This window comes from Carcharodon carcharias, chromosome 10 (genome assembly GCF_017639515.1).
Source record: "Carcharodon carcharias isolate sCarCar2 chromosome 10, sCarCar2.pri, whole genome shotgun sequence".
NCBI classification, from domain to species: domain Eukaryota; kingdom Metazoa; phylum Chordata; class Chondrichthyes; order Lamniformes; family Lamnidae; genus Carcharodon; species Carcharodon carcharias.
Window position 1 is genome coordinate 80,731,533 of NC_054476.1, and position 12,781 is coordinate 80,744,313.

General features: G+C 52.4%; 1 protein-coding gene across 4 annotated transcripts in view; it reads right to left on the reverse strand.

Moving 5' to 3' along the window:
• Positions 1–12,781, reverse strand: part of ldlrad3 (low density lipoprotein receptor class A domain containing 3) — a 250,937-nt gene that overhangs the window by 69,028 nt on the left and 169,128 nt on the right. For all 4 annotated transcript variants that reach the window (XM_041197217.1, XM_041197219.1, XM_041197218.1 and 1 more), the window contains exons 2-3: positions 4,954–5,100; positions 2,631–2,756 (exon numbers count right to left, since the gene is read on the reverse strand). In XM_041197217.1, coding sequence (XP_041053151.1) covers positions 2,631–2,756; positions 4,954–5,100 — 273 coding nt within the window. The remainder of the gene's footprint in view (positions 1–2,630; positions 2,757–4,953; positions 5,101–12,781) is intronic.

Consider the following 12,781-nt stretch of genomic DNA (forward strand, 5'->3'; position numbering starts at 1 on the left):
CTCAGCCTTGAATAAATTTAATGACCCAGCCTCTACTGTTTTCTGAGGAAGAGAATTCTCCAGACTACCAAACTGCTGAGAGAAAAATCTTCTCCTCATCTCTGTCTTAAAAGGGAGCCCTTTTATTGTTAAACTCTGTCCCCTAGTTCCAGTCTCCCTCACAAGAGGAAATTTTGGGCAGAATCATCCCAGAATTGCACTAAGTGCGGTAGCGGGCGTGTAAAACAATCTTTTACCCGTCGGCTGCAATGTCGGGTTTTGTCGCCCTATTGTCCACTTCCCACCTCATTATTTATGCAGTTGCGGGAAACACGCCGTTTCGCTGGCGGGCTTCCTCCAATTAGCCTGCCACGCCATAATCTTGCCACTTCCTCACGCCAGGCGCCATATTTGAACTGCAGCCGTGAACACAGCTCTCAATGCTTGCGGGCTAGGACTGCTGCTTAGAAGACATGGCCCCCAATGACAAGAATACTGCAGTCCACTGTTTTTCTGACACATCCCTGGAATGGCTTTTGGATGCCATGGAGGGCTGCCACGGTGTCCTTTACTCCTGCTCTGGCTGCAGGAGGCCCATCAGTGTCACCACTCCAGATTGGATGGCAGTGGTCAGTGCCAACACTGCACAAAGAAGTTCACCATCCAGTGCAGAAAGAGGATGAATGATCTCATCCGTGCCTCCAGGGTAAGACAACCATCTCATCACTCTAAGCTCACACAGTCACAAGCCCATCACACATTCACTGGCATCTCACTCACTGCCAGCTCAAGGAATATCACCACCCATTCTCATACACACATGTCCATCTGACCTCAACTCCTCTGGAGACTGCCTCCTCAGCCCTCACCATCTTGAGGCCACTTGCACAGATTAACATGTGTCCCCATACAGACCCTGGGATACCCCCCGCCTTCCCCAGTACAGTCCTCACCCTGCAGCCTCTTCCCTTCCCTGAAGCCACTTTTCCCCTTCCCCAAGCAAAACCTAGCCCTGCAGCCATTGAAAAGCCACCCTCACCTTACCACTGGTCTAGAAGGTAGAGACCTGCCCATGAGACCCCCTAAAAGTGATGTGGTGCTGTCTGTGAAACCTTGGGCTGATGACTGAGAATGCTGCCTGAAGCCAGGAATGCAAACAAACCTCGAAGTCCCGAGTGAAGTGCAGCTCGACAGGTGCACATTGCTTATGTACGGTTGTGATGCACATTGGCATGACGTGCCTGGATGATCCAGCATGGGAGGATGATTCCGGTGAGCAGGCAAGATGAGATGCAAATGCATTGAAATTAGGTTCCTGACGTTCGGTGGCGGGGGAAGGCAGCCCTGCCATTAATGGGTGAAGCGGTTTCGTAGCAGTGTGAAACCGATTTTTTACCTTCTCGCCATATTTTCTGCTCACACCCGCCCTGACGCCTGATGCCAATGGGGCCGGAAAATTCTGGTTATCATCCCAGTACCCACCTTATAGAATCCCCTCAGGGTTTTATGTTTCAATAAGATCACCTCTCTTTCTTGTAAACTCCAATGAGTACAAGTACAACCTGCTCAAACTTTCCTCATAAGATTTGATACGTGCCTCTGCAATAACATAAAAGTGGCCTGTCTCACCTCTTGTGCTGTGTGGGATTCTGTGATTCCTTTTTATTTTGTGTCATAGCATATCTCATATTACAATATGACATTGTGCAATGTCACCATCACTAAAAATGAACTGGGCTGCTCCCTCCATTGACTATCACCTCTTGGAGTCTTCACAATGCCAAAACGTCATTGGATGAGATGTGTTAACCTTCCTAAACATCACAAAGAGATAATGGGGTGGGATGGGGGAAGGGAACTGAGAAGCTGTCTCTGAAAATGTGCACAGAAGAAAAGAGTGAGCACACACCACCAGCTAGTGGTGCGCGACCACAGCAAGGATTAAAACTAGAGGAGAAATAAATAATGAAGGGGAATGGATGGTGCAGAGTGCCTGGCTACACAGTCGAAAGCTGTTAACAATTCAGGGTTGCCAAACAACATTCTCTTTAATTCTTTTTTGCACTGTGTAGGTGATTTAAGTGTGCAGCCCCTTTAAATTTTTTGCAGGTGTAACTTTAAGAAGCTGACTGGTACACAGCTTACACGGAGAGGTTAGGGTTCCTGTGGAATTTATAGGGAATGTTGTTGCCAATCCTCCAAGACTGTCATGGAGACTACAGGAATTAAAGATTTATCTCCTGGGCACCAGTGCAAACAACCTGGGAGAAAAATCATGGGGACAATAAAACAAAATTGCGTTTTTTTTACTTTCTTTAAACACTTTTGTTTCTTAGTTATTAAATAATAATCCATTAGGGAAAAATGGCTATTTGACCAGGTAGGAGTTGGAAGGTCATGTGATGAAATCTTCAGGAATAATTCCAGCCTGATTTGGCAACCCTAGAAACATTAGGAATTAAACGTATGATCCCATAAAAAGTGAGACAGATTGCATATCCCTATAAGGAAAAGACTGTTTTACATTAAGGAGGTTGAAATAGATGATATTTTCAAACCAATGGAGTGAAACCTGTTTGAAGCCTGCTAAAATTAGCTCCTTTCTCTTCCAGCATATCTAACAATCTTGAAACAACACTAAGAACACTTACTGCAATTTTCCTCATCACTACCGTCCGGACAATCTTCAAATCCGTTACACCGGAAGCGCCCAATAATACAATGGACACCGCTGGCACAGGCGAAAAAGGTTGGCGCACATTTGGATTTGACTTTTGCTGTAGGAAGGTTAGAAAGAAAGATGTGAGAGAGAGAGAGAGAGAGAGATTCAGAGGAAAAACAAACACCAACCTATCCAAACATTAAAAACAAAGGATCTGAGAGTCTGGAGCCCTCAAGTCTAAACTCCACAAGCCCTGTGAAATCCAAATCAGTTCTGCTCATTGACACACGACAACAGGAGTCACAATCAGGAAAATCAACAGCTGCCCTCAGATTAGAAATAATGCCCCAGTTTGTCAGCTGATAAATCTGCCCATCCCTTTCCCCTCACTGCCTTTCTCAACAGATGGCCTCTGGGAATGGGAGCGTCCTGAAACCCCGGCTTTAACCCTTTTCATGTTGAATGTCCCTCCTCTTCTTTGATCCATCACTGCAGTGTTGCGACAATGTGTCACGACGAATGTGGCAGCTAGAAGTGCAGCCAAGTATAAAGAGCCACACTGGGGACATGAAAGACAATTACAGGATTTGAAGTGGGAGACTTATGTCATACTTCAGTGCAGCACTGAGGGGGTGCTGCACTGTTGGAGGTGCTGTCTCTTGGGCAAGATGTTAAACCAAGGCCCTCTCAATTGGATCCCTAAAAGATCCCATGACACTATTTTGAAGAAGAGCAGAAACATTTTCCTGTGTCCTTGTCAATAATTATACCTCAAACAGCAGCTAAAACAGATCATCTGGTCAGTTATCTCTGCTGTTTATAGGAACTTGCCATGTGAAAGTTGTCTGCTGCATTTCCACATTGCAACATTGACTCAACTTGAAAAGTACTTAATTGGCTGGAAAATGCTTTAGGACGTCCTGAGGTTGTGAAAAGCACTTTATGAACATAGTTCATTTTTCCTTTTATCATAAACACTGTGGGCTAGAGAATGCATGTTCCTATTGCCATGAGTGTACACAAAGCCTGCACTGCTGAGCAAAGGGACTCTAATCCTCAGCTATGCCCACAGAATCAAAGGCTGGGAGTGGGAGAGGAACAGAGGAAGGAAGAATTACATTATCTTGTCCTGGTCACTTTCATGCATCTCTTTACTGTAAGGGATGGTGTATTTTTTTTAATTCATTCATGGGATGTGGGCATCGCTGGCTAGGCCAACATTTATTGCCCACCCTAATTGCCTTTGTTCAGAGGGCAGTTAAGAGTCAACCACACTGCTGTCGGTCTGGAGTCACATGTAGGCCAGACCAGGTAAGAATGGCAGATTTCCTTCCCTAAAGTACATTAGTGAACCAGATGGGTTTTTACAACAATTGGCAATGGTTTTGTGGTTTTCATCAGGCTTTTAATTCCAGATTTTTAGTGGAGCACGACCAAAATGTGGAACAAGGAGGTTGTTTGGGTGTGGGAGGCAGGGGTCCAGGGGAGAAGGGATTTCGAAATCGGAAGTCTTTTATGTTTTGGTTTCTTAAACCAAACACTTTACAGTCACTTTCAGGGTGGCATCAATCCACCTCAGTTGACTCTATTGCAGGTAGCTTCTGCAGGCTGTTAATTGTTGCTTAATTGGCTAGTTAGTTCTGATTCGCAAATGTACAAATTTCCATTCTACCGCTCTTAACCCCAGATTGGGTGGCATGCCAGTGCCACAAACATCAGTGCACTGCGGTTTCACCAGCACAAAAGGACTGCAGCCAAGTGGAGAGGTTAGGGTGGGACAGGGCAGGGATGATGGAAATGTCCATCATCCTAGTGCTGTCAGTTCACTGAGCTTTAAAAATTCTCAAAATTATCTTCATGTTGGTGGTGGCTGAGTGAGAGTCAATTGAGAAAAGAAATAAAGAAAAACTTGCATTTACACAGCACCTAACAGTCTTCAGTACATCCCAGAGCACTTTCCAGCCAGTAAAGTACTACTGAAGTCTAGTCACTGATTTAATGTAGGAATGTAAAAGCAGATTAAAAGGCAAATCTGACACACATGGATACTTCAAGTTCAGGAAAGATGCAGGTACATAAAGTTGCCAATTCAGAATAGTCTTTAAGCAATTCATCACATTTCTCCAGACACTAACATATTTGGAAGTTCAGTAATTAATCGCCAATCTGTTTCCAGTTTTCAATTGATGTATGACTGATTGTCAGGTCTGTCACAGCTGACTGAGCGCTTGAGAGGTAACACGGGTTTTAAATCACCCACAGGAAGACCTGAAACACAAGCAGTCTAAGATAAGCACAGAACCATCACTCACGACATTCTTTTTCATCGCTCTTGTCAAAGCAGTCTGGCAGGCCGTCACACTGCCAGGCACCGGGAATGCACTTGCCGTTGCTGCATATGAAGTTCCCAGGAATGTTGCACTCGTTGGTGAAGTTGTTCCCAGGCAGGAGCTGGCTTTCTGTTTAAAAGACAGAACACAAGAGAAAAAACCAGTCAATGAGAGTGAATTAGGCTCCATTTGCAACATTATCATGGAATAAGCAAACCATCTGCATTACATCACAAAAACAGAATTACCTGGAAAAACTCAGCAGGTCTGGCAGCATCAGCGGAGAAGAAAAGAGTTGACGTTTCAAGTCCTCACGACCCTTCGACAGAACTAGGTGAATCCCAGGAAGGGTTGAAATATCTGCTCTTATCTGCATTACATCCATATGTATGACCGTGCAGCTGTGTGTTATATTTGTATTGGTGTTTGTTTCTACTTTTAGCTGTAACTCTTTCGAGTACAAACCTGTTTCCATCTGTTTCAGATGAAGTTACATTGTTTCATAGTTTGCCACTGTGAGATTTGAACTCTTGATACTCTTTTTGAGTAAACCTGTTTCCATCTGTTTCAGATGAAGTTATATTGTTTCATAGTTTGCCATTGTGAGATTTGAACTCTTGAGTCTTGGGGTTACAAACCCAGTACCATAACCACTTGGCTATTTAGGCCAAGCCTAAAGTTACATTGTTTCATAGTTTGCCATTGTGAGATTTGAACTCTTGATCTTTGGGTTATAAACCCAGTACCATAACCACTTGGCTATTTAGGCCAAGCTAGATGTAACTCTTTTGAGTACAAACCCATTTCCATCTGTTTCAGATGAAGTTACATTGTTTCATAGTTTACCATTGTGAGATTTGAACTCTTGATACTCTTTTTGAGTAAACCTGTTTCCATCTGTTTCAGATGAAGTTACATTGTTTCATAGTTTGCCATTGTGAGATTTGAACTCTTGATAATCTTTTAAATGAAAACCAAATCAACAAAATTGGGATAAATCAGGCACAGCCCCTAATTCAGGTCAGCTGTAAAACCAAGAACAAAGTTTTAAAGGAAACTTACAAACTTTAAATCAAAATGTGATTAAAGGGGTCAACAAAGCACCCCAGTCCCCGCGGTGCCCACCGAGCACGGAAGGCCTCGAGAGTGCCAGCAGACACCGCGTGCTCCTTCTCCAGGGACATCCGGCAGCGAACGTAGCCGCGGAAGAGGGACAAACAATCGGGCGGGACTCCCCCGTCGATCGCCCGCTGCCTGGACCTGTTAATGGCCAACTTGGCCAGGCCCAGGAGCAGGTTCACGAGGAGGTCCTCCTCCTTCCCGACCCCCTTCCGCACCGGGTGCCCATAGATCAGGAGCGTGGGGCTGAAGTGCAAACAAAACATCAATAAAAGGTTTTTCAAATAACTAAAAAGGGAGTGCAGCCTACAACACCCTATGTATACATGGTCCACGGACTCCACAAGACCGCAAAAAGGGCACGTGTCCTGAGAGTCCACGAACCAATGCATCCTCTTATTATAAGGGACTGCTGCATGCAACACCCTCCAACCCAGGTCTCCGATAGAAAGGGGGAGGACACCTCCGTAGAGGGCCTCCCATCGGGGGCTTCCGCCGCCGGACGGCAACAAGGCACGCCAGGGCGTGTCCGGTCGACGGACAAGGGCGAGAAAATGGAAGGTGTGCAGCAGCAGTCCGTACAAAAAGCTCCTCTTTGCCGTGCCAAAAGGCACAGAGGGCATGTCCCCGAGGCGGCTCATATTGCGGGGCACCAGCACCCGAGGGAGGTTTCGGGGCTTGGGGCCAATGTGGAATTCCGTCCGAACAGGGGAACGCTCAGACGGAAGACCACCGCGCACCTGGGCCGCCTCAAGACCCAAAATAACGTCGGGTCCGAGCACGACCGTTCTCAGGTCCTGGATGGCATCGGCTGCGACCTGGACACTCACAGATGCGCGTCGCGCCAACTCCTGCGGGAGCATCCAGCCCAGTCCTCCGCCACCCAGCACGTCCCCGATTCTGGTCACCCCTGCGGCCACAGCCCTCCTCTCCGCCAACCACTGAAAAGGACGGAGGGGCGGATTCCTGAGCAGCGGCTCTCTGACGATAGCCGCTACTCCTGACGGGGGAGAGCTGCGTTGCGAGGCGACCACTTTCCAGACTTTGATCAGGTCCTGGTAAAAGACGGGCAACGCCTGCAAGGAGCCACCGAGGCCCAGCTGTTCTATAAACAGGAGCTGCACGTCATAATTCAGGCCGTGCACCTGACGGAGGAAATACGTCATCAGGGCACACCATCTAGGAGGAGGCTCGACGTAGAGGTATCGCTGCAGGGTCTGAAGGCGGAAAGTCGCCACCTGTGTGCGTAGGCACACTAGCGCCTGACCACCCTCCCTAAGCGGGAGACTCAGAACCTCGGCAGCGACCCAGTGCAATCTTTTGTCCCAGAAGAAGTCGACTAACAATCTCTGGATTCTTGTGACAAAGTCCGGGGGAAGGGTTAAAGTGACCAGCCGATACCACAACATGGCGGCGATCAGCTGGTTTATGACCAGAACTCGACCTCGGTAAGATAGCACTCGGAGCAGTCCTGTCCAGCGCCGCAGGCGAGCGGTGACTTTCGTCTCCAGTTCCTGCCAGTTTGCCGGCCAGGATTCCTCAGCGGGGCAGAGATGGACCCCCAGGTAGAGGAGGCTGGTCCTGCTCCAGGTGAAAGGCCTGAGCTCCTCGGGTAGGGGATCCATCTGCCACTGACCGACCAGGAGTCCAGAACATTTACCCCAGTTGATCCTGGCAGAAGAAGCGGCAGAGTAGACCTCCTGGCACTCGCGCATCCTCCGCAGGTCAGCCGGGTCACTAAACATAAGGAGCACGTCATCGGCGTAAGCCGAAAGGACCACCCCGATGCCCGGCCCGCGCAGAACCAATCCCGACAACCTCCTCCGCAAGAGGCGCAGGAAAGGCTCCACGCAGATAGAATACAACTGGCCAGACAGGGGGCAGCCCTGACGTACCCCTCTCCCAAAGCGAAGGGGCGCCGTCAGGGACCCGTTAACCTTCACTAGACACTCCGCGGCGGTGTACAGAAGTCGGATCCGGGCGACAAAATGCGTCCCGAACCCGAAAGCTCGCAGAGTTCCGAGTAAGTATTCGTGATCCACCCTGTCGAACGCCTTCTCCTGATCGAGAGACAGGAAGGCGCTCGACAGACCAGCCCTCTGGGAATGGTGGATGATGTCCCGGACCAGATGGATGTTATCATAAATGGTTCGGTCCGGGACGGTGTAGGACTGGTCAGGGTGGATCATGTGGTCCAGCACGGTGCCGAGCCGAGAAGACATGGCTCGGGCGAAGATTTTGTAGTCCGTGCTGAGGAGGGAGACCGGGCGCCAGTTTTTAAGAAGGCGGAGATCCCCCTTCTTCGGCAGCAGGGCAATCACGGCCCTGCGCCACGAAAGGGGCACCTCCCCGGTAGCAATGCTCTCCCCCAGGACCCCCGCGAGGTCGCTCCCCAAGACGTCCCAGAACGCCCTGAAGAACTCCACGGTCAGCCCGTCTAGTCCCGGGGTTTTGCCCCTAGAAAGACCGTCGAGTGCGCCGGTCAGCTCCCCCAGACTTATAGGGGAGTCGAGCTTTCCGGCGCACCCCGGGCCGACCTGCGGCAGGTCCTCCCACAAAACTCTGCAAGCTTCCTCACTGGACGGATCTGGAGAGAACAGGGCAGTGTAGTAATCTCGGGCAATGGCCCTGATGCCCTCCGGATCCGAGACAAGGGATCCGTCGTCGGCCAGCAGCGTAAAAAGCTGCTTACGGACCCCGTGCCTTTTTTCCAGTGAGTAGAAGAAGGGAGAGCCACGGTCCATCTCCTTAAGGAAACAGATCCGCGACCTCACGAACGCGCCCCGAGACCCGACCAGTTGCAGGTCCCGCAGCGCGCCCTTCCTCTCATCGTACACCGACCGCAGGGCCGGGTCCGCGTCGGGCTGACGGAGACGTGCCTCCAGGTCGAGCACCTCCTTCTCCAACTCCTCGACCCTGGATTTGCGTCTCTTTGTCGACCCCTTCGCGTACTCTTGACAGAAAACGCGGACGTGAGTCTTGCCCACGTCCCACCATAGCCTCAAGGAGGGGAAGCCTCCCCGCTTCCTTCTCCAGCCGGCCCAGAAGCAACGGAACGAGTCCAGGAACCGCTGGTCTTCCAACAACAGGTTATTAAAATGCCAGTACGCGGACCCCGTCCGAGCGCAGAACGAAGTGAGCTCCGCCCACACCAGACGGTGGTCCGTGCACGGAACCTGCTGTATAGAAGCAGCCGGAACGCAGGACACGTACGCCTTCGAAACGTAAAGGCGGTCGAGTCTGGACGCTCCGACTCCAGGTGACACAAAGGTGAACACGCTGGAGTCAGGATGGAGATTTCGCCAGACGTCCACTAAGTCGAAGGACCTGACCAGGTCCCGCAACTTACTCACACCTCGCGTGCAGTGCGGGGTACCGTGACGGTCCCGGACCCCGAGGGTGCAATTGAAATCCCCCCCGAGGACGATGCACTCGCCAGCGTCGATGGAGCCAAGATGAGTGGACACTTCTTCAAAGAAGCTCGCTTGCTGCTGCGTGCCCAGGGGAGCGTACACATTCACAAAGTGAAGCACCGCCCCCCCCCAGACGCACAGTCAGGTGCAGCAACCGGCCTGGCACCGGCTCCTTGACCCCCAAGATCTCCGGCTGAAAATGCGGGGCCAACAAGATAGCCACCCCGCCAGAATTGGAGGCTAGGTGACTCATGTAGACCCCCCCTCGCCATTCCAGGAGCCACGTGGCTTCGTCTCCCGGAACGGTATGGGTTTCTTGCAGGAAGCACAACGCATACTTCCCGTCCCTGAGGACCGAGAAGTTCTGGAACCTGCGCTGTGCGCCCCTGCTGCCGCGGATGTTGAGGCTGGCTATAGTGGTCTTCATTGTCAAAGGTACATCAAACCTTCACCTTAAGTCATTTAAAAAGAAGAAGAGGACTTTTTAGTCCTTCCTCTCCTTCAGGAGCCCAGCGAGAAACGTTTGGACCCTCCGCCGCGCGTTCCTATCCAACTCAGGAGACTTGAGAGCCTCGCGAGTGGACCAGAACACCAGCGGAAACGAATGCCACCGGTCCAAGGCCAACTGAACCCTGTCTCGGCGACCGCGGTGCCCCGACAAAAAGTCCCGGAGTTCCCTTGGGGGGATGAGGGGGGAGTCAGTAGAGGGCACCAGGGGATCCACCGCCTCGCTTGAGAGCGACTCCGCGTAATCCCCAACGCTCACCACCGACACCTCGTCCTCCTCCGGGTCGTCGCCTCCAGCTTCCGACCCCTCCCCCACATTGAGTATAGGGGCTGAGTCGGAGCTGCCAGCTGGCTCTATCTGTGCCTCGATCCCACCCCCAGGATCAAGGCCAGAGGAGTCCTCTCTGGTCTCCTCTAAACTTTTTGGGCCAGAGGGCAGCGGCAGTTCTGATGCCCGCTCTCCTCCCGGCACCGGGTCGTCCGGGGAGCTCAGGACAAGCTCCTGACCTAAACATAGGACGCCCGGTGTCAAGGTTTGGGAGGGAGCGGGAAGGCCCTCCTTTTCGCCGCCACCCAATGACGCATTTATATTTTTTAAATTTTCAAAGTTGCAGTCCCCCGACGAGCCAGAAGGTACCTCAGGGGTGTTAAGTGCACTGGAGATGGACACCACCTCAAGGGAGGTGCCCTCAGTGACCCCCGAGGGGTCCTGTTCAGGGGACTGCAGCAGACTGGTAGGGGGAACAGTGGTAGGGGTAGGAGTTTCGGGTTCCCCCAGAGGGCAGGGCGAGGTTTTACTGGGTGGAGACGCCACCACCTCTTCATCAGGGGAAGGGACACGCCCAACTTCTTCAGTTTGGGCGTCGCCCACTTCCTCCTCCGAAGCGTGACGTCTCTTCCGGGTCAGGCTGGGGGCTAGGGAGACCTCCATTTCCGAGGCCCCCTCCTCCTTGTCCAGCCCTTCCGGACACTCCACCCTCTGGGTTTTTGATGTTTGTTTCCCCGGCTCGGGGTCCCGCGTCCTTTCCCCGCCGGCCCCGGGAGCACGCGCAGGGACGACGCCGGGCCCAGCACTTGGCGCCTTAGCGCCCACGGACCCGGGAGCACACGCGGACATGACGCCGGGGCCGGATGATGTTTTTTCCCCCGAGCCGGTTTTTCCATGTGTTTGGGGGGTTTGGGGCGTTTCAGGGGCCGCCTCCAAATTTCGGGTCTTCCTCCGCGCCTTCTTACGGCGCGGGGGCTCTCCCCCCGCCTCACCGGCAGCTGCTGCCGGGGTCGCTTCCCCTTGCGGGGAGGGAGATGGAGTGGTGGCGGGGGGAGGAGGGGCGGTGCCAGCCGCGGCCGCTTGGGTGGGGCTCGTGGCCTTGGAGGCGGGGCAGTTCTTTCTTACGTGCCCCACCTCCTTACAGGCATGGCACCGCACACCCTCCGCGGTCCAGAAGACCCGATAGGCGGTCCCCTCAAAATTAACTGAGAAGGCTCCCTCCAGGCACTCCTCCCGGGCCAAGCGGACGAAAACTTGGCGCCGGAAGGAGTACACGTGGCGGAGGGCCGAGTCTTTGAGGCCGAGCGGGACTGGTGCAACCCCCGACCTGACCTCCCCCAGCTTATTAAGGTGGGGGAGGAGGAGCCCACATGGTATAAAGGGCGGGACATTTGAAATAACAATCTTCTGGGCGGTGGCCTCAAGGGGATCCACCGCCAGAAAAGTCCCGCCCACAGTGAGCCCCTTCTGCAGGGCGAGCCGCACCGCCCGCTCGGACCTCAAGAAAAAGATGGCCCTCCCATACATCTTTGAGGCCGCGACAATGGCTGAGGGGCCGACAACCCCAGCCATAGCCTTAACGCAGGCCTCAATAGTCATCTCAGGGTGAGCGTAGCATTTTACCCCGAGGGCCCTGGTGAGGAGACGGAATGGCGACAGGGCAGCGGGAGCTGCAGGAGCTGCAGAAGCAACCACCCCCGCATAAGTCTTTTTTGTAGGCCCTGCCACCGGTGACAAAGCCGCCTCCACATCAGCCCTCGAGGGCCCGGCCACAGGAGATGTTGAACTGGCTTTAAGGCCAGAGCCACGCCCACCCTGGGAAGGATTGGCCATTTTTTTTTTTAAATTATATATATTTTTTAATATATATATTATTTTTTTTTTATTAAATATACAATGTTCCTCCCTAGGGAGGGAGGTAGTAATAACCTCCCCCTTTTGTACAGGAGAGGAGAGGAGGGAGAGGAGTGAAGGACAGGGAGGCACAGGAGGGAAAAGGGAAGAGTCCAGGTGGGTGTCTCCAGTGAAAGGTGGATGTTGGGTGGGGTGTGATGATCTTCTTGCAGGGGGAGGCGATGTCTTCACCAGCCACCGCTGGCCTTACTGGGAAAGGGCTGGGTGGGGCGGGGGGGGTAGCAGAATGGTGGTTTTAACCACACACCCCCCTCGCGTCCTTCCCCAAACCTTCCAGCAGTCTTCTTTCCTCCCCCTACAAAACACAGTCCTTTATTGCCCCCACCTTACACAAACAATAATGTTGGACACCCACCTAGGATGTTGTTTTCAGACACAGTCCTGGCCTCCTGGCCTTCCTGTCCTGTAGCAACAGAAGCTGTTCTTCTTCTCTCCCTCTCTCTCCTTTTGCTCCACACGGGCAGGTCCAGCAGCAGCAGCAAACACCCTCAAGTGCAGGTCCAGCAGCAGCAGCAAACACCCTCAAGTGCAGGGGCAGCAGCAGCAGCAAACACCCTCAAGTGCAGGAGCAGCAGCAGCACACAGCAGA